This window comes from Hakea prostrata, chromosome 2 (genome assembly GCF_041222555.1).
Source record: "Hakea prostrata isolate BN-2017 chromosome 2, UWA_Hpros_2, whole genome shotgun sequence".
In the NCBI taxonomy this organism is placed as follows: Eukaryota; Viridiplantae; Streptophyta; class Magnoliopsida; order Proteales; family Proteaceae; genus Hakea; species Hakea prostrata.
The window spans coordinates 66,669,294-66,689,066 of record NC_142601.1 but is presented as its reverse complement, the minus strand read 5'-3'; the positions used below and the strand labels follow the sequence as shown (position 1 = coordinate 66,689,066).

Here is a 19,773-nt window from a genome sequence, read left to right as displayed (position 1 = left end):
ACTTGAAGAAAGTTCTTGATTCTATTTGGAACTAATTTGCTATGGTTCAATTAACTTAATATTATCATCTGAGATCCAAGTTCTTCCTTCATGGCTGCAAGAAGCTCATGCACACCAGGTTTTTCTGTTCTTTTCTTTAAGGCTGAAGCCATCGGAAATCAAAAGTTCTAACCATCGATAGACACCCGAAAGGAAAAGAAGGTTTCACTCGCCGACTCCCAAGTACCTCTTACATTTCTACAATAGTGAACTAAAATAAAACGAGGGGGAAAAGCCAACTATATTAATAAGATACCTTAATTCTTATCTCCAAATGAACAATCCCTGTACAATTACAGCCTTAAGTTGCCATCCCTGAAAAACAGAGGTGTAGTATTCACTACTTCATGCATGACACAAGCAGAAGAGCAAGGAATACATACTGACAGTAGCTGGAAATAGATTTACAAAGAGGGGTCAAACTGGACCATTCATTTCCCTCGTATCTTCATTCTGTTCCATCCAAGTTGTAGGGATTTCTTTTTTAAAAAAAAACCAAAAACTGAATAGACAAACATAAACCCAAAATACAAAAGGAAGAATCTAATTCATTCATTTTCTTTCTTTACCTACTATCAGTTTGCTTTTCCTATTAATAGTTACATGTGAGGTTTGCCCTGTCTGTCATCTGTGAGAAGACTTGTGTTGATATGGTGGGGGTCTACTAGGGCGAACGGGCGATTGCTCAGGACTTTCAGAGACCTCCACTTGGGTAGGCAACATACTGATAAAGCTTCCTTGGGCAGGCTGATCAGGAGAATCAGCAGTATCTGTAAATGACACCAGAGTGTAAATTTATGCATTTATTATTCCAGAGGAGAAGGTGAAGCGAAGTTAAGGCTACATTGTAAATTTCAATCTATGTTACAGAGGTAAAAGTCTGTCAGGGAGACTCAAGAGATCACAAAGACATACCAAACAATGACTTGATTGAGGGCCGCTTCGGCTTGTTAGTCTTTTTCTTCAAGTCAACTGCATTAAGATTCCAGCACAACACATCAACCAATTTATTTATATTTTCTTCGTTTTTTGTTGAACATTTACTCAATGACATTTTATTTTTATTTTTTTTGGCAGGGGGGGGGGGGCACAAAGAGAGAGAGAGAAGACAAACCAAGTCCAGGCACTTGATTGTCATTGACAATTTCAAAATTCTTGTATGTGTAACCCACGAAATTTACATCTTTGGATGAAAGCATCTGTAAGAATGATAAAAATAGAAGACCGTTAGTTTTCCAGATACTGAAAGACACAATAAATTGAACCACCGATGAATTCACATGCCATTCAAAGGAAAATGATTTCCCCTAACAATACCCATTAAAGAGTTGGAAAATGGGAGTTACGAGAAGCCAGGGAGAAGATTATATCCTTCCATCAATTACTTTACTATGAAAGAATTCCTTGACATGGGAACAATCCACTTGGATCATTTTGCTGATGGTTGATGGGTCACACCTTAGTACAACCGAAAGTGCTCCAAATTGCATATGGAGAAGGTTTCATTCACTCCACAACATGAGCAATCTGAGTAGAAATGCCACATGCATGCATTATACACATTGTGCATAAAAAACACGAGCATCTACCTATCTGGTCCTTATACCTGATCGAGCAATCAGTAGAATTTAAGTGAATACGGAAACCAGTCAGACATTGACAGTTAGTCAGTCCTAATCTAAAGCTCAAATAATAAATAAAACATATAAAAGGAGTAGGCCATTTAACACATTCCTAGTACTTCCTAGTTACATCAGAATATTTTCGTCAAGGGATTCCGGATACCTAGAGTACTAGGAAGATCGTCTATACATATAATAAGAGAGAAATACAGAAGATGTGCCCAGTATAAAGGCTCTATCCCTGCAGGCTCTGGCAAGAGTCATAACATATAGCTGCATTAACCCTCTATTCCGGGAGAGGCAGTTTCCCAACTTGAACCCATGACCACTAGGTCGTAATGGAACAACAAGACCCATCCTCTAAGATAGTGAAAAGATGACGACAACAGAAAAAAGAAAGGGGGGGCAATCGATTCCAGGAAGAAAACTTGCAAGGATCAAGAAGCAACATTTTGGAGATACTGTAATCCACTCGGATTCAGGACTGGCTCAAATAGAGGTGCACAGTTTTGCAGGTAAGCTACCATAGTATTGGCGTTCAAATCTGGATGAATGACAAATCCTGTGAACATAACAGCAATTGATACAGATCCAATAACATATTATCCCCAGAGCAGCCCAATCCAATCAAATAAATCTTAAAACTACCAAAGACCACATACAACAAATTAACAGATCTTCTGCATGCCAAACATAAATTGTCAAGTGCTATTATATCACAGGTTAAACTAGCAACAGGCAAAACTTGGGAGATAAAATCAACTGTAAAAACATTAAAATCTGAGACATGGATATGATAATTCATTAGAAAGTTGAAACTTACTTTTCTCCATGGGCCAGACTTTGCTGAATTTTTCATCGCAGGACCTGCCTGTGTTCATGCAAAAGAGAAATAGAATTATTAAGATGCAACAAGAAATACAAAAACCCCAACTTTGGCTAGAAAGGATCATCTGTCCTAAGCACCATTTATGCTAATGGCAGAAATTGCAATAAAACAAACTACAGTCAATAGACAGCCAACCAATCATGAAAATATAATACCATAAAGGTGAAAGTAAGAGGTGGTCTGGAGTGTTCCTCAGAAGAGTACACACCTCAAACTCCCCATTACATTCCGTCAACCCCAACACTTTCGTCTTCAAATCCAAAATTGGCTATAAATTTATTCGTTTCTTCTTTAAACAGGAGGGCATATCCATATAGATAAAACATTTCATAAAGTTGGTCCAATCATCAAGCCAGGCCTATAAGGTGGTCAACAAAACTATATTTCATGCAGCTTCCTAAAAAGCTGTTCAATGGTATAAATTTATACCATCCATAAGAATCTATCTTATGCACAAACTATTCATAAAGAGAAACAAGAAGTTCATCATTACCTCCTCAAACTTTTCAAAGTTTTGAGTATCCAGCTCATCCTTAACCTCTGGTTTAAAAGCCGCTTCCATCTGGTATAATCTGTCCCATGGGATGCCTTTGAACCATGGGTGTGCCTACAGTAGGAACCAACATCAAACTTTCAGTTTTGGGATTTGAACAAGAAAATATTTAGAACAAAAAGACTGATAGCAAAAGAGGCTAACTTTTATTTCATGAGCTCCTTTTGTCCCAAGCCTCAGTTCTACATTGCACAGAAGTTTGCAGATGAGATCTTTAGCCTCAGAAGAGAGTTTTGCCTCTTCAGGGAACTTTAAGTGAGTTCTCCAGTTTACTATCTGCATAATGATGAACCAAATGCTTTTAAAAGGAATTAAGAAAACTAAAAAAATGCATGGTTATCCATAACAAATTAAGTATTCAATTCACCATCACATCATACCACTAGGCGCTAATGTGCAAGGTTTCCCAAATATATGATTAGTAAATCGATCTCTTAAAGCAATAATAAAGAGAACAACCATAGTTGATTACAACCACGAAAGCCCCAAAAATGTAATAATTTGTGAAAGACACTACGAAATAAACTGCTACAGCATGGACTCCAATATAACTGTCCTAATGGTGAGTAAGTCAAACGTAGTTGCAAATGTTATAACATCAATATGTAAATAATTTGCGTAGTATGGTAAATCCAAAAACCAGCAATGAATTGGGTTCAACTTAAACAACATAAAATTTCCAACACACATGGAGGTATAAGATGAAAAAATATATTCAGAACCCTCTCCCCTAGTGTTTTCAGCTTTTTATGAATAGGTGGTTTGGATTGTCAGGCACTCAGATCACACATTCTTTAGGTAGATCTACTCACTGGAGGACATGTAAGAAGCATTGACATTTCAATGGATCATTCAGCAATAACAATCATACCATTAGGATCAATTGAACTGGATGGTTTAATTGTGTTAGGCTGGTGGATTTTATTCCATCAGAAAACCTATAACACGGTGCACGTATGGGAAGATGTTTGACCACTCAACGTTAAGACAATCCACACATCCACAGCCCACTACTGGACAGTCAACTCGCTAATCTTTTTGCCTGAATGGCCCAAAACCCAGCCTGTTTTATAAAAATTGCTCTTAGCTAAATCATCAAACTTCACTCAAGAAACTCGAAATGCTAGGTAAGGATTATGACATATGTATTAACACAACACTGGACACAGACACATTCAGCTCTGCGCATGATGCATTGACACTATAATGCGGTAGAGCCATCACACAGTAAAAAGCATAGGGCACCACAACTAAACGTCTCACATACCAGGACTGGAAACCCAACCTCCTCTAATAACACGTCACAACCATTATCCTAAAATTTCAAGCTGTTATAAAAGGACTACAACAATGAACTGATAAAAATGACATTTCAGCAAAAAGTGTCATGAAGCAGTTTTGGCGTTGACCTGTGATGCACAGGTGCCACTGAAAACATGGACCAGCAGTTGAAGAAAACTTAAAGCAATAACAGTAACAGATTGGATATTCAACTATCACATCCATCGAAAACTGATTAAAAAAATCTAAAGAAAAGGAAGAAATGAAATTATATAAACACTGCCACACAGAGCTTCATATTGCAATATTACTGCTCCCAATAGATGATCCTCCTTCATCCTCTTTCAGTCTCAGTTGTTCAAGCCGATACAGGAAAGTAACAGGATTCGTCCAGTTCAACCATCTTTTGCATGCTTAGGCATTTCAACCAAAAAATTTCAAGTTTCAACAAGCTCTGATCAAATATGACAAGAAAATACAGAATTTTAACCAGTTTTCACCAGTCCATGACATTTTGAGTACCAGATTTCAACCAGGTATAGGTTAAAACCAGCCTCAGAACCGAAACTTAGAATCTAAAAACATCATATATACTAACTTTGCAATTTTAAAGTATCTTTAGTTAAAATGTCAGAGGAGCTACAGAATCTAGGGTTTTTCTTCCCCACCCCCAAAAAAGAAAAAGAAAAATTAAACTCTGCAGAACTAGCATACTAACCTGCTCCATGCTGTGTACATCTAGAGTTATAATAAAAAAAGTAGAAAAATACTCCAACACTAAAACTTTAAGCCTTATGTCTTAGATCTATGAAGTGTGCAAAACACAATACAGATGCTGGACACCACCAGTTGGGGAAATTTGCTTGCATTAATCAATAAAACCTTCTCACCAAAACATTAAGAGTAAAAACTTTTCTATTTTTAATTCTGGAATGTATTTTCCAAAACACTTCAATTTCTATATATTTCCAAATTAAACTTTTTTTTTATTATATCATTGAATTTGATCAGATAATGAATCATATATTTGACATTTCATCTACAGTTGAATCTATTTCATAATTTAATATTCTCCTAATTTATAAGTGTTAAATGAATGCCTTTCCTTACTTTAATCCACAGAACATCCTTGCCTAAGAAGCTTAAACTGCAATGAGTCTTACATTGCATGAAACTTTAATGTTTGAAAAACAGAAGACATGAATGCAACTAGGCAAAGAGAAACCAATCCAAAGTAGCTATCAGGCCCTGGAAAATCTCTACCTAGAGTATTCAAGACATCATTATATGGAGCATGTATTCAACTGAAGAAGGAAAACAATCCAAATCAAATGTATATTTTCTTATACTTCGGTACTCTACAATTCTAGTTGGAAAAATATGCAAATAAAAAAATACAGAAAACAACAGAGAGAATTCCAATAAATCATTACCTACCAGCATATTGACATTGTTCTTCAGAATTAAATGGACATTACCATTATACTCTTTTGGTTGGCAAAATCCACGAAAATTAGAAATTTCCAAATTCAGGTGGAGAATCTCCATTCAAAGGTCACACCTACCTTTCTGCAAGTTGACATCGGTTCTTCAGAATAAAATGGTGGATAACCTACAAGCATCTCATACATGATTGCTCCAAGCGACCACCTACAATACAGATCAGATTTAAGGCATGGAAAAAGAAGTGTAAAGCAGTGATGGTGCTTCCTGGGCAAAACAGCCATGCTTGTCCTCCTTTAGTGGAAACTTACGTTGCAAGTGTTGATGGAATATATTGAAGCTTTATGACTATTGAAGTAGAAAACCAACTTCAGACAATTTTATTGACAAAAAGTTCCAAGAAAATTTTTGAATTTGAGAACAAAGCTTGCTGTGATCCGCAGGAGACACCAAACGATGAGTAAGTTTGAGAGATAATACATGAAAAAAGAAAACTAACCAATCACACTCCATTCCATATCCTTTCTTTAGAAGAACTTCAGGAGCAATATAGTCAGGAGTCCCAACTGTGGAATAAGCCTGCATCCAGAAGGAAAACAAATACCATAGTTGTAGGACAAAGTCTCCAAGTAGATGAATGAATCAAAGGAAGATGGACCATGAAATACAAAAGCTTATAACAAACAAGAACGGTCCAGAACAAAACACAATGACATGGGAAGCTATACATTGTTAATACTGGAGAAATGCCCATCTTTCAATTTTCATGGAATGAAAAATCTAAAAGAGAAAGTTTGACAGGTAAGAAGCATTTAAGGCATAAATATGTAAGATCACAACTTTACACACATTAGGTAGCCAGTAGTTCCCTACTTGCAAGCACAATCAATTTCATGAGTACAACAAATATTCTGTAGATCAAAAACAAGGATCAACACAATGACTGCAAAGGGAACCATTCTGTCTGGCGAGACAATAGACACCAACTTGTCTTGGCAATTGGCAACATATGAAACAGGGGAGAGGCTTACAACCGAAAGCAATAAAGCATCGTGCTGTACAAGCATACCAAATTTCCATTAAACTAGGGTAATTAGATAGAAGAACTCTCTCCACTTCTAGAAAACTTTTCAAACTCCAAAATCATTTGCCTTCCTTTTCATCAGTTTATCCGACACAAAGTAAGGTTAAGAGAAGTGAGTTTTCAGATCATGTTGGGTGATAATTATGAAGTTTTCACTTCCCTTGCAACCAAATACTCCACCAGTCTAAATATTCGTTACAATAATGAAAAGAATGGAAGTGATGCATGAACATCTGAACAGCAAATATGGTGTCACTCCTTAAACATTTGTTCAAATTTTTATTGAAGATTTTTATCTTATGATGCATGAAGGCCATTGAGATCGGTGTTTGATCCCATTGACACCATGCAACATGAAATCTGGTGGATCTTTTGAAGCTCTCCATTGTTCTGTAGTAACTAGTAAAGCAATCTGAAATCAAGTTATTTAGTATTTATTTTCAACGGTCATCATCTCCCAAGTAAATTTGATATTCCAAACCCTAGCCTTTCTTATCCTATTCTCTAAACCACAAAATTTTGTTAACCTACCACCTCAGGACATCATCTCCATAACCTAAACTCAGCTCAGACCTAACCAGCCATTAGAGACCCACCATTATTGGATTAACCTTCACCCTCACCCTAAAAAAATTGGATTCAAACTCCTGCCCAGCTGATCACTTAAAGCTAGATACCCCTAGAATCCACAAAATCTGCTAAGTGTCAGTCATTAAACCGATCTAAGGACATTGCCTAGATCTGCTGGTCTAGAAAAACTACTCCCTTTGAAAATGTATTCATAAATGTCAAGCACGATGCATATTGGCTTAGTTGATTAGCAAGGGCTCAGTTTCTTCAACACATGGCAACTCTAGTGATAGTAATATTCCATTAATATATCAATTCTAAAGAATAGCATTAATGATTTAACCCAAAAGAAATAGTTCTGAAAATAATTACATGTTTATGATCTAATTAATCTTCCAGTCACTAGCTAATATTGTTACTTGTAGATTTAAGCTCCTCCAAAAAGTAAGGCTTAGGAGAGAAAAAATTACCAACATCCGCCGATTCTTTTGCCAGTGTAGTAGCTGCTCCTGTTGTGTACGCCTTGGTGCAGGAGGTGCATTGGAATACCTATCACTCTCTGTTGTAGTTTTGAAGTTCCTTCCCATTCCAGAATCATTTTCACTAAGATTTGGAAAACTGCTACAGTCTAGGGGTTTACATAACCCAAAATCTGAAAGCTTCATGTGGCCATTGCGATCGAGCAATAAATTGTCGGGCTTGATATCCCTATCAAGGATAAGAACAACCATTTTTACTTTATGAATGCCTTGTAAAGTGTCTTGTAACAAGTATATTGCAATGACAAAGACTTCTCTCTCTTTTTTTTCTTTTTTTTTTAAGCTAAAGCATAAAAGATATTTTATAGAAGCCAAAAAAATACTAATAATAATTAGAGAGGACATTACATGCCCATCATATGGACCATAAATATTCTAACAGCATACTGTTATAAGTGATGCATTAACAATAAGCTTGGAATTAATCATCCAGTGGACCATATGTAGAGGTCGACAATCAATAAAGAAACCCAATACAATGTTCCTATCAACCAAACTCTTTAGCATTCAACTACATGATCCCTTGCATTCTTTAGCCAATTAAAAAAGGGAATATAGGTTAGTAACAGTCTATTTGATGGGAAATTTTCGACCAACTGATTGGCTAGATAGTTTGCAGAGCAGATCTCATATGTGGGAACTGTCAAATGCTGACCATATCATCCAGACTAGGCAACAAACAGTTTCACATTAGCTTTGTCCAGATACAGTGAGCAGTGAGACCCCTCAAAATAGAAGGAATGAAAAATGCTGTTACACACCTGTGAATGTAATTGTGCTTGTGAATAGACTCAATGGCAAGGACAGTCTCTGCGACATAAAACCTAGCCTCATCCTCAGTTAAGGTATCCTTGCGCATTAATAATGTCATCATGTCTCCTCCAGGAAGATATTCCATGACGAGATACAAAAACTCTTCGTCTTGGAAGGAACAATAGAGCTTGACAATGAAAGCACTATCAACCTCAGCAAGGAGATTCCTTTCAGCTTTAACATGCTCAACCTGGAAATTGTGTACGTAAATAGAACATTGTAAAAAGGTAAGTATAGAGGAACCTTTCATCTCATTAGAACTAAGATTGTTAATTCTTTAGTCACAAGAAACTTCTAGAGAATCAGTCATGATTGGGAATCAATTGTCCTTCCAATTATTAATTTTTTCTTTACATATGTAGAGAAGTTTTTTTAAGAAAAATAAATACTGCAAACAATAGGTGAGTTATCACAAGCCTAATACCTGGCCTCTGCGAAGCATCTCAGATTTCTTTAGCTTTTTCATCGCATAAACATGACCAGTGGTCTTCTCTCTGCAGAGCCTCACCTGCATAATTTTTCCAAATTTTATTTCACAACAGAAAAACGTCAATATGCTGTGTCCTTTGATAAGTTCAGAAAGTTTAGTAGGAAAAGAACAAAGAATATTAAAACATTCACTACATGCATTTGCACCTTCATTCTGCAAACAAAATATATTCATGTAAGGATTTAAGCTGAGAGCAGCCCAATAAAATAAAAATGTCATTCTACCAACAGGATGGTGGTTTTCTTTAAGCAAGCTCATCAGCATCTGAAATTCGAGGATTGTACTCTTGTCTAGATTTTATTGAAATTAAGCAGGTTCAATCATATGGAGGCTGACCTAATGTTCCTGCAGTTTCAGAAATATTTACCTGGAAGAACACCTTTGCGCATCCTTCTGTAAACATAAACCTAAATATCTCTGATATTACAAACAGACCCTCCAGACCAAGTTCTTTACAAATAAATCATCCCATCATATTTACTTGGCTTTTCATCCCAGAGAACCTGCATTACCTTCCCCAAGATGGTTGGCACTATTCCTTTTTCTTTTTCTTTTTTTTTCTTTTTTTTTTGTGGGGCTTTTTTTTTTGAGGGGGAAGGGGGGGGGGGGGGTAAGCAGTCTGGCACTATTCTGCCTCTTACAAAATTGCCCTCATTTTGTCAGATCAGGAATTTATTTAATTTGGAGAGGCCTTGATGTAGACTAGATTGCCAGATGATCAACTGAGGGCAAGTACTCCAAAATCTTAATTTAAAGAATTAAGGTTTCAAAGTTCTGGCATAACAGAATGGGGTACACAAGAACGCAGGATATAGCAGTTGGATCGGGATGAAATTTGGAGGGCACTTAGATTACAGTAAATGGGGATGATCCTAAAGTTTAGGACAGTTTAAATGCTAGATTGGTGCTGATCTAATTTTAATTTTTGGGTTTTTTGAGAAGTACAAAAATTCAAAAAAAGGGGGTTAAAATCCGAGGTTAATAGATGAAAAGTTGATGCGTACTCATGGGTGGAGGAAGGGCAGTGGGATGGATTTCAATGTATTCTAATAATTGGTTCTGGCTGGAGGTAGTTTTTAATGGCTATGCTAAGGGGGGAAATATATAGGGGATTCACGTCAGTCTTGTTGAAGATATTTTTCAACGGCAGCGAAAAAGGAGAAAAAATCACAAAAGAGGAGAGAGAGAGAGAGAGAGAGAGAGAGAGAGAGAGAGAGAGAGAGAGAGGGAGGGAGGGAGGGAGGGAGGGAGGGAGGGAGAGAATGAGGGGGTGGTTTAAGATGGCTGTACAACCATGCTGTCCCATTGTACCTTACCTGCAGCAATAAGCAAAACTCAAAATTCTATTCATCAACTCGTTCTTAATATTGGACCCTATTACAGCCATATATAAAAGACTCAAATATAGACTTCTTAACTAAAAAGGAAAGGCCTAATCCATTCCTTAATCTATTAGGTAACCAACACTGACTAGGAAAGTGAAACAATAAAGGAAGTCGACTCAAAATAGGACTCCAATTGATGAAATAAATCCCATTTTCTTACTTTCTACCCATAATTTAAGCCTCCTTAAATTGGCATTGAATCAAAGGCCAAACATATGTAATCCAATCCTAGGTTATTCCTGAGGAAAGAAACCCACTTTGATAATTAATCTACATCAGGTCCTAAGTGACCTAGTGGCAGGCCTACAGGAAGAACTTCCACAATGAAGCTCAGACTACCATTCAATTCATGGTGCCTATTGTTGGGTTACAAACATGTACCTAAGGAGAAAGTAACAGATAGTTGGACTATAAAATTGAAAATAATTTACAACTCAAAAATCTAACTCTTAACTCCTACTTTGGAAACCGAAAACAACTAAAATAGTGACACAATAAATTCTAAATAAAATAACTAATTCCAACCCTTGTTGGACCAAGTCCAACCATTCAACTGACTCTTTTTGGGGTTGGCATCCAAAGCGTAGCATGCTGGTCCAACCAGCCAAGTGACCTAATAAGGGAAAGAAAAATCATTGTTGCAAAAGGCAAGTTTATGATAATTTTCCAGAACTTCTGAATTTGAAGGACAAAAGTTGAAACTCTCACGGACAATTTCTTTGAAGAACAATTTCTTTTCTTTGTCGGTAAATTATTAAAGCCAACAAGTAGGATTCCGTAAAGAGGAAATGGACATCATCCACATGATTAATAACATGAAATAGGGTTCCTAAAAGAGAAGGGAGGGTACCCATTGCATAAGGCTCCCACCACTGAAGGGTTAAGCTTTGGGCCCCAAATGTATAGTAGCCAAAAGCAAGGGAAAAAAGCACAGTTGTGGTAATTAACATAATGGTCACAGGGGGGAGAGACAAGCTAGCATTACTGAATGAATTTGTTGGACAATTCAATAAGAAAGTATTAAAATAGGGATTAGCATTTATTCTAAGGGGGAAAAGTTGGAACATGAGTTAAAATAAGAACCTAGAGGAATAAAGGGGAAAATAAAGGTAATACGAAAGGGGACGGAATAAATAAACAAACAAAAAATTGAGGGGGAATGAGGTAATATTCAACATCTACACCCCCATGCCAGAACCTGAAACCATAGTATTCCTGGATCAGGTAACTCTCTCACACAGCACGGATAAGCCAGAAACTTGATGGGAAGTCACAATGACCAACCCTCTTAGTAGTAGATCATAACAACTCAGTCAGCAGGTAAAAATGCATTTATATTCAGAAACTAGTTGTAGCAAAAAGAAAAAAACAGATCCAGAATCAAAATTCAGTTCAGAACTTTTACTCCAAGTAGTACTTTGGCAGAAGGTTTGCATGGAGTCTCTCCCAGGTATTGGGATTAATTTCATAAATTTAGTGAAATAACAAAAGGAAGTGAGCCCACAGACTGAAGTAGTGCTCAGACCATGGTTCAAAACTCGTGCTGAGATCTTGCAAAATATCTTTTTTGTTTTTCCCTAAAAAGATGAGATCTAGTGCGAAACCAGAGAAATACAAATCTCAGCAAAGATCTCCATCAAGTCGAAATCCTAGTTTGACTAAAAACTGGGTCCAACCCCTTCTGTAAAAGCCCCAAATATCGACTGAGTCGAGTTATCGGCAAGATCTCAGTGCTCTAGCTTCCCCCTTCGCTGCCTTGCTGGTAAGGGTCCTTGTGCTGGAGTTTTGGCCAGAACACCTCCTAGTCTTCATCAATAACCCTCCACCAGCTCCTGCAGCTCCTCATTGCACAGCTTGTAACTACACCAGTCTTGTTATGTTAACATACTAGATGTAAAAATTGTTTGAGTTTAAACCTTGATGCATTTATATTACATCAAGGATGTGTACTTCATGTTTTATAAGTCCACATCTTCACTTGTTCAACAAATCAGTTTCAGACTTAGGGTCAAATTGAAAGTCACGTTTACACTTGTTTTCTCATAAATCGAAGGCCACTACAATGTTTAGAATGCCTAAAATAGGAGGGTCCCAATTTCCAACCCAACCAGAGCCCTAAAACCCACCCAAATGGTTCAAGAACTCGATCTTGTGGAGATCTCACAAGATCTCGGTTTTTTGGCCCACCGAGATGGCATCGAGATTGAATTCTAGAACTATGGCCCAAATATAGGGGGCCAAGCAAGGAAGCAATAACAAGAGAGAAGATGAAAGGTCACGTGGGAGGGAGTGAAAGAAGAACAAGAAGGGGAGTGCAAGAGGATGACAAATTGACAATCAAGCTGCCAAGCCACGCAAGCACCCTCCTAACTAGAAAAGATAAACACAATTTTAATTTCCATTATAGAACACCATGTCAGCACAAGCTATGGAAAAGAAGAAATCCAACTAGCAAAGGAAATTTATTTAACTAGGAAACAAGCTCTACAAGGAACATTTAAAACTCCAATCTAAAACGTTACAACATAATTCAAAACAAATTCTAGCATCCAACGAAACCATAACCACACTTGGACCCAACCCTTGACCTAGGTGACTAGACTGGTCAAGCAAATTCAATCATGAATCTGCACAAAGACCGTGTTTTGTCAAGAAGTGGGTGGAAAGAAATTGTCAGAGGGAAAAAAAAAATTGAAATAGAGAAGGCCAAAAAGGGAATAGTAGAAAAACTAATGCCAAATGGAAAGTTTTACCAAATAATAATGTTAAACGGGAAGTTGAAAGAAACTAGCATTTTGGAATGGTGCCTACTTATCAAAGAAAATGGCTAAAAGAATATATCAAAAATAGAGGAAAGACTGCCTTGAGTAGACACTGAATTTTACCACCCTAAAAGACCCTAGACATTGTTATGCAGTAAAGCATGACTTCAATTTAACTAGATAACTATTGTTCACTCTTCCCCAAAAAATGATGCTCTAAGCTCACAATTGAGTCATTCATCTGTGGCAGGAAGCCCCCCCCCCCCAAAAAAAAAAAAAAAAAAAACCTCGGACCAATTTTCTAACGTAGGTGTTTTCTCACAGTAAAAAAGATCACCAAAAAAATACCAAGAAAGTTTAAGCCTGCGAAATCCTGACTTCCACCAGCAAATTGCAAGGTTTCTTACAAAAAGAACTTCATTTAGCCATTATAATGCAATTTCATTTTGCCATTGAAAAACGATTTTACTGGCAACTTCAGTTTTACACCAGCAAATCTCAGCACTGACAAAAGTTCAGCAAAATCTTTTTTGGCTATAAATGTCCAGTCCAAAATTTTAAAAAAAAAATTTAAAGAAAAGGAGTAGAAAATTGTAAATTTTCAAGAAAGGAAACTCCAAAAGACATTTCTGCAGAATGCCAATGGGGGCCAAGAAAGTATCTAAAGTACTGAAAGTCCATAAGTATAGGCCACTAAGCCCAATTCAGTTTTTCAAATAGGTACTTTCCTACCCTTATCTCAATTTCAATAATTTACTTGTAGAACAGTCTAATGTTCACTTTTTCGCTGTAATGAGTACAAATATGGATGTCCTGAACTGTCAAATGTTCCCTTTTAAGTCCCAACTTTGCCATGATGCAGACCCGAATTTTCCAAAGTAATCAAAATCTCTGAAATATCCAATAAGCCATTTAAGAGGATGCCCAACTGATTCAAAATCATTCCTGAACTACACTTGGTTTTATCATTAACAAGGGCATGTAGGCAGCTGGGCAGCTAAACTAAAGCCTAGGTTCAGTCATCTTTCCCTCTTACCATATCCCCCCTCATACACACAAACGCAGTATCCGTACAAATGGTCTACATAGAAATAGACTCACTTTCAGCTGGATGTGTACAAAAACTTCCCGACACGGAGCCTTGAACTGATCCACAATTTGGAAGACCTGTGCTTCACTTGTCATCAGCCAATTGTGTCTCTTTCACAGAAAAGAGATGCATAAAGGTCCTAGACCTTTATCTAGGTGGCAACTCTTTTGATATTAAAAAAGTATTACAGGCCTAGCATAAACTATATCCTTGTCATCATCTCCTCATCCTCCTTGTGGTAGCAATCACCCCACCCAACCCCTACTGAAGGGATGAGGAACCAGAGAGGGAAGCACACGACATGGGATGAATGTATGAAATTCCCTTCTACATACATCATGGTATCCAAGCACCTTGACCAATATGTCACCTTGGTCCCCCAGGCAAGTGATTTTGGTCGCCTTGAGCTGAGACCACCTCTACTGCCTTAGGCCACCAAGATCTCGTAACATCCATGATAAGTATGTACTTCTACAAAAACCAAAATCACATGATATTAAGGTCACTTAAAATAAAGATGGGAGTTAACACGCAGATGGCACCATAAATCAAACTGATAAGTTTTCACCTCCAAAATAAAGGCCTAAGTGGTCAATGTAACAAAACACAACTCAAAATTTAGTTTCACAATTTGGTCACGAACTGTACAACCAGCCAACAATATGTATAAGATTGAGTGAAATTGAATTCAGCTCCTTTGTTCACCAAAGGAAAAAACCCCAACTTCAAAAACACCTGTCGAACTCCAAGAAATTAGTATCTTAAAGAATCATAACCCAAAGGACATCCTCCATTAGCTGAAACCATGGTTTAAAAAAGCCCTAAATACCAGGGACTCCTACTGTTTACACTTAGCATATGGGCATTATATTCTCAAATGTCAACCACAAGTTTGATTAAATCACATTCAGTTCAAGCATAGCATAAGTCCAAGGTCCAGAGGACCTAATGCAACCCAATTGAGAGCAATCTGATTCTCATCATTGCTTATGCATCGTACTTCCCATCATATCCATGACACGTATTTACAAGATGATGTCGTTTTGTTTCCAGAGTACTGTTGCATAGAGGAAGCAACAGAAAGCTAGACTGATAAACATGAACAGAGACATAACCATTCTTTAAAAAGACACCAATCTAGTTCCAGATGCTGTAGCATAGAGGAAGCAACAGAAAGCTAGACTGATAAACATGACTAGAGACATAACAATTCTTTAAAAAGACACCAATCCAAGCTAGCTGGTAATGGTTAACGTTAAAATCGTTCTTACTGACTCGTCAACTAAAGGCAGCCTACACATATTTTCTAAACATAATAAAAAGATTCTTTTTAGCAGCATAATGTTGCACTTTTATAGCCCTGACAATTGAGGACAGGAATAATAACAATACACAGGCATATAAGCTTCTGAATAAAAATATGATATAAAAAGAGGCAAAACAATGTTTTACCACATAAATTCAAGCAACCTGATATTGAAAATTGCAAAAAAAATAAACTAAGGCATCGCCTAAATAGATTTTAGAATTTTCAGCGAACTTGAACACACAAAACCAGAAGATTAGATATTCCAAAGTAACATGAAGTAACTACAGATTAGAAAAGACCCACCTCTCCAAATGCACCCCTTCCTATTATTGTCAGGAGTTCAAAATCATCAACACCCATTTTATGTCTTTGAAGTCGCATATACTCTGTCTCCTTTTTCTCCAGGTGTTTGAGAAGATTGTTCTGTTCTTCAGGGGTAACATCAGCATCGGCTAACTTCCTCTCTAAAATCCAACGTCTGAATGCAGTAAAAACAGAGTCAAGGATAAGGTGAACCCAAGTTTAAACATTTACACTTCAAGTTTGTACAAGAGAATCAAACAAGATAACTGGTAATGGAGCAAAGGTGGACCCACACCGATCAGGATCTTAAACATCCAATGGTCAGGTCGGTTTAGGCAAAGGGAAAACCAGGAAGAAATTCAAAGTTGCAAAGGGGAGAAAAGAGCATATAAGAGAGAGGGGAGGGGGAGAAGAGTGTTCAGACACACAGCCACACACACACACACAGCCACACAGACTCTTAACACTACAAACTCAATCATATTTTGAGTCCATCTCCAAATAGGGGGTTATCGTATATAAAGGAATTAAAGAACTCCTAAAATAAGAATAACTGTCTAACTAGGACAACAGTTCAGATAAGGAAACTAAATCAGTAACCAAATATTCGACACATTAAATTTATAAGATAAATAGCATAAAATAATGAACAAAATATTATTTCCTCAAATAACATAAATTCCTAGGATTCAACCAGACCTATGACTCAAACTGAACCTGGTTCATGGACTGGACTGGGCTTAGGTCAGTCCAAGGTACCCAAATCAGCATCAATCTAATACCATCATTATTTGGCGACAAAATGACCAAGAATAATATGTTGATGACAACAGCATATCTGCATCAAAGTTGTTCGTGTGAATATATACTTGGAACCAAATGGTGCACTGTAACAAAATAGATGGCCAATTGAATGTCAGAAAATATCAGGACGGTCCATAACATATATGGAATCAACTGGTACTTTCTTCACGTGGTCAACAGACCAACTCAAACCACACATTTACTTTACCATCCAATTATCTGCAGTTTACATCAGAAAATAGTGACCATACCCATCATCTATTAACTTCAATTCTAGAGCGAAAATATGAAAATCTCGGCTACTGGATGGAGATTAACTTTGTCCAACAGATTAAATGCTGCAACTGTTTTTCACTGATCTGCTTTGCTCTTAAGTTAAAACTCAACACATGCATTGAGACAGATATTTCCAAGCTGACTGTTGCAAATGGCTAGTTTCAACAGTTGATACCATGCTATTTTGGGCAGTCCATTGCTTAAATTTCACACCCTATTGATTAACTCACATCACATAAAAAGCATGCTGTTAATTGCTTCTTGCATGGATAATTTGACCACATTCATATGAGAGTTTTTGGAGGTTAAACACAGGGTACATGTACCTCTCCTTCCTATCTTGCAAGGACTTCATTTGAGTCTTATAATGATTCTCAATATACTGCTTTGCAGCAGCAGCCTTCTGTTTTGTAACAGTTGAAGGTGCATCATCGAGTGGAGGTTTCTGTGCATCCTTTCCATTCTCTGTCTCTTTCTTTGGGGTCTGTCCAGGTCTCACTCTATCTGCTCTTGGCTGAAACTTCTGAAACCAACTCCTTGCAGAATCCATTATGGATCAAAATACGATACCACCATCACAGCCACAACTCAACATTCATCCTGACCTCAACTTTTCTCCTTCTTCTTCCTTTAGTCGCCTATCTGCCTCACAAATCAGCAATGAGATTTCAGCAGAAAAGAAGAAAAAGAGAAACACAATTACTGTAATACAAAATGTAGTTATTACAAGACGAAAACAAAGGCGGGTCTATCTGTATTATAATGTCTGAGATCGCAACTTGAAAATTAATCTAGAAATTAATTTTTCAAAATTTTAACTATATGAAGAATGAATCCTGCGACCCGGCGACTGAAACTGAAGAAATTTGAGTTGAAAAGAAATCAGTTCATCACATCATCACAAGATCCAACTTTAACAGAAACTTTTATAAACAATTGAAACCGCTTAATACAATTTAAGGAAATATTGATAGTTAGATAAGTGGGACAAGGAAGGAAATAATCTAAGCATATTGGAGGTTGGGGGTAAGCAACTTCTTGGGGAATATAGTACTCCTTCACCAACAAAAACAAGATTAGAAATGGCCATACCAAATACCCACTGCTTCACGAATTCAGAACTGGAAGTCTCGAGAATATCATCAACTAAAGCCTGCAATAACAATCAACCGTGAAATTCAAACAAAGAAAATCTAAATCTCGAAGATTCCAAGAATTCTATCGGTTCACATAACTACAGAAGCGCAGTACAGAAAGTAACATTAGCAATTCAAGTAAACTGTGATCTTCCGAAGAAATCGGCAAAAAATAGGAACACGGCGAGAAATAAAATATCGAATCCACCAACTTCCAGAAAATGAAAAGGATAATTTTTTTCCGAACACTGCAACTTAGACATCAAGCTGAAAATCAATAACCCTAGTCTCGCTTAAAGCAACTTATTTCGGCCTCAAAGTAAACTCAATTTTTCTACCCAAAGAACGGAAGAACTACAAAATCCACTAGCATAAAAGTCATAGACTCATACCTGGATCAAAAAATAAAAAAATTGATCAAGTTAGTTCGCCAACTCTAAATCGACTGAAAAGACTCTCTCTCTCTCTCTCTCTCTCTCTCTCTCGCTCGCTTTCGTTCTCTCTCAAACAGAGGAAACGCTTTCTCTGCACCTTCCTTTCTCCCTCCAGCAGAGAGCGCAAAAGTAAAGAAAATTGCTATAATGGAAATTGAATATCATTCTGAAATTACCGTAACACCCTTGTCTTTTAAAGAATTGGCAACTATTGTGAAGTACGGTTCGAGGTGACTCATGGGGGTATTAATGGTCCATCAAGGAAGAGCGATTACCAATTAAAGATCATGTAAGTTACGGTGACGTTGACGCGGAAGTTGCCGTCAGTTTAAGATTTCCCGCTAATTCGCTAGCCGGTGATGAAAGAGAAAGACTGAAAAGACCCTATATTCAATGCTCTTCTAAGTTCTAACGCTCTCTCCATGCTTCGAATCAAACCCGTAAGTACAGAGAATCGACGGCAAAAGGAGGGAATGTACAGTGCACTGCCACGTGGCGCCTCGATTGCGGCCCACACGTTGATGGAGATAATCACGCGTTGATTTACTTGGGTACCATGATCGAGGGACTATGCCACGTCAGACAATCGAAAGGCCGGCATACGGAGTTAAAAATTTTTTTTTTTTTTTGGTAATATGGAGTTTAAAAAAAAACCTCACAACGCGTTTTTAGGCGGGGTTGCATCGAGAGCGTACACGTGGCACATGATTGAAGGTCGTGATTATTTAGCTCAGGGCTTGAAACCGTGTGGACTATGAACATGTTAAATGTTAATATCAAAAGTAGAAAGCTGACGAGAAATTAAATGATTAGATGTTCGAACCAACTGATCCTGCAGTGCATAAATTGCCACGTGTCAGAGGGATATGGGTGGGTCCCGTTAAGCTGCTTTTTCTCATAGTAGTCTCATCTCGGTTGTTAATTTTTCTGTTGACTATGATTAAGAAAAAA

The 19,773-nt window shown here is 37.3% G+C and overlaps 1 protein-coding gene across 2 annotated transcripts; it reads right to left on the bottom strand.

Annotated features, from left to right (window-relative positions):
• Positions 1 to 232: 232 nt before the first annotated feature.
• Positions 233 to 18,949, bottom strand: LOC149025810 (uncharacterized). Of its 2 annotated transcripts, none has more exons than XM_089146017.1 (15): positions 18,781 to 18,949; positions 18,345 to 18,405; positions 17,579 to 17,898; positions 16,173 to 16,347; positions 9,258 to 9,341; positions 8,782 to 9,023; positions 7,952 to 8,189; positions 6,327 to 6,406; positions 5,950 to 6,034; positions 3,248 to 3,379; positions 3,044 to 3,157; positions 2,485 to 2,532; positions 1,154 to 1,238; positions 955 to 1,011; positions 233 to 809 (listed from the first exon to the last, which is right to left on the bottom strand). In XM_089146017.1, the coding sequence occupies exons 3-15, from the start codon at positions 17,800 to 17,802 to the stop codon at positions 664 to 666; spliced, it is 1,710 nt and encodes a 569-aa protein (XP_089002143.1). In that variant the 5' UTR covers positions 17,803 to 17,898; positions 18,345 to 18,405; positions 18,781 to 18,949; the 3' UTR covers positions 233 to 663. The 2 variants fall into 2 exon arrangements, with proteins under 2 accessions (XP_089002143.1, XP_089002142.1); XM_089146016.1 differs by having other exon boundaries at positions 17,579 to 17,894.
• Between the last annotated feature and the right edge of the window lie 824 nt (positions 18,950 to 19,773).

What these genes read in the sequence shown, in the direction of transcription:
- LOC149025810 (XM_089146017.1), bottom strand. Translation starts at nt 17,802, where the DNA reads ATGGATTCTGCAAGGAGTTGGTTTCAGAAGTTTCAGCCAAGAGCAGAT. An exon ending in AGATGCTTCGCAGAGGCCAG is followed by an intron (nt 9,024 to 9,257) that starts GTATTAGGCTTG and finishes CACAATTTCCAG; the next exon opens with GTTGAGCATGTTAAAGCTGA. An exon ending in CTCAATCAAGTCATTGTTTG is followed by an intron (nt 810 to 954) that starts GTATGTCTTTGT and finishes TGTCATTTACAG; the next exon opens with ATACTGCTGATTCTCCTGAT.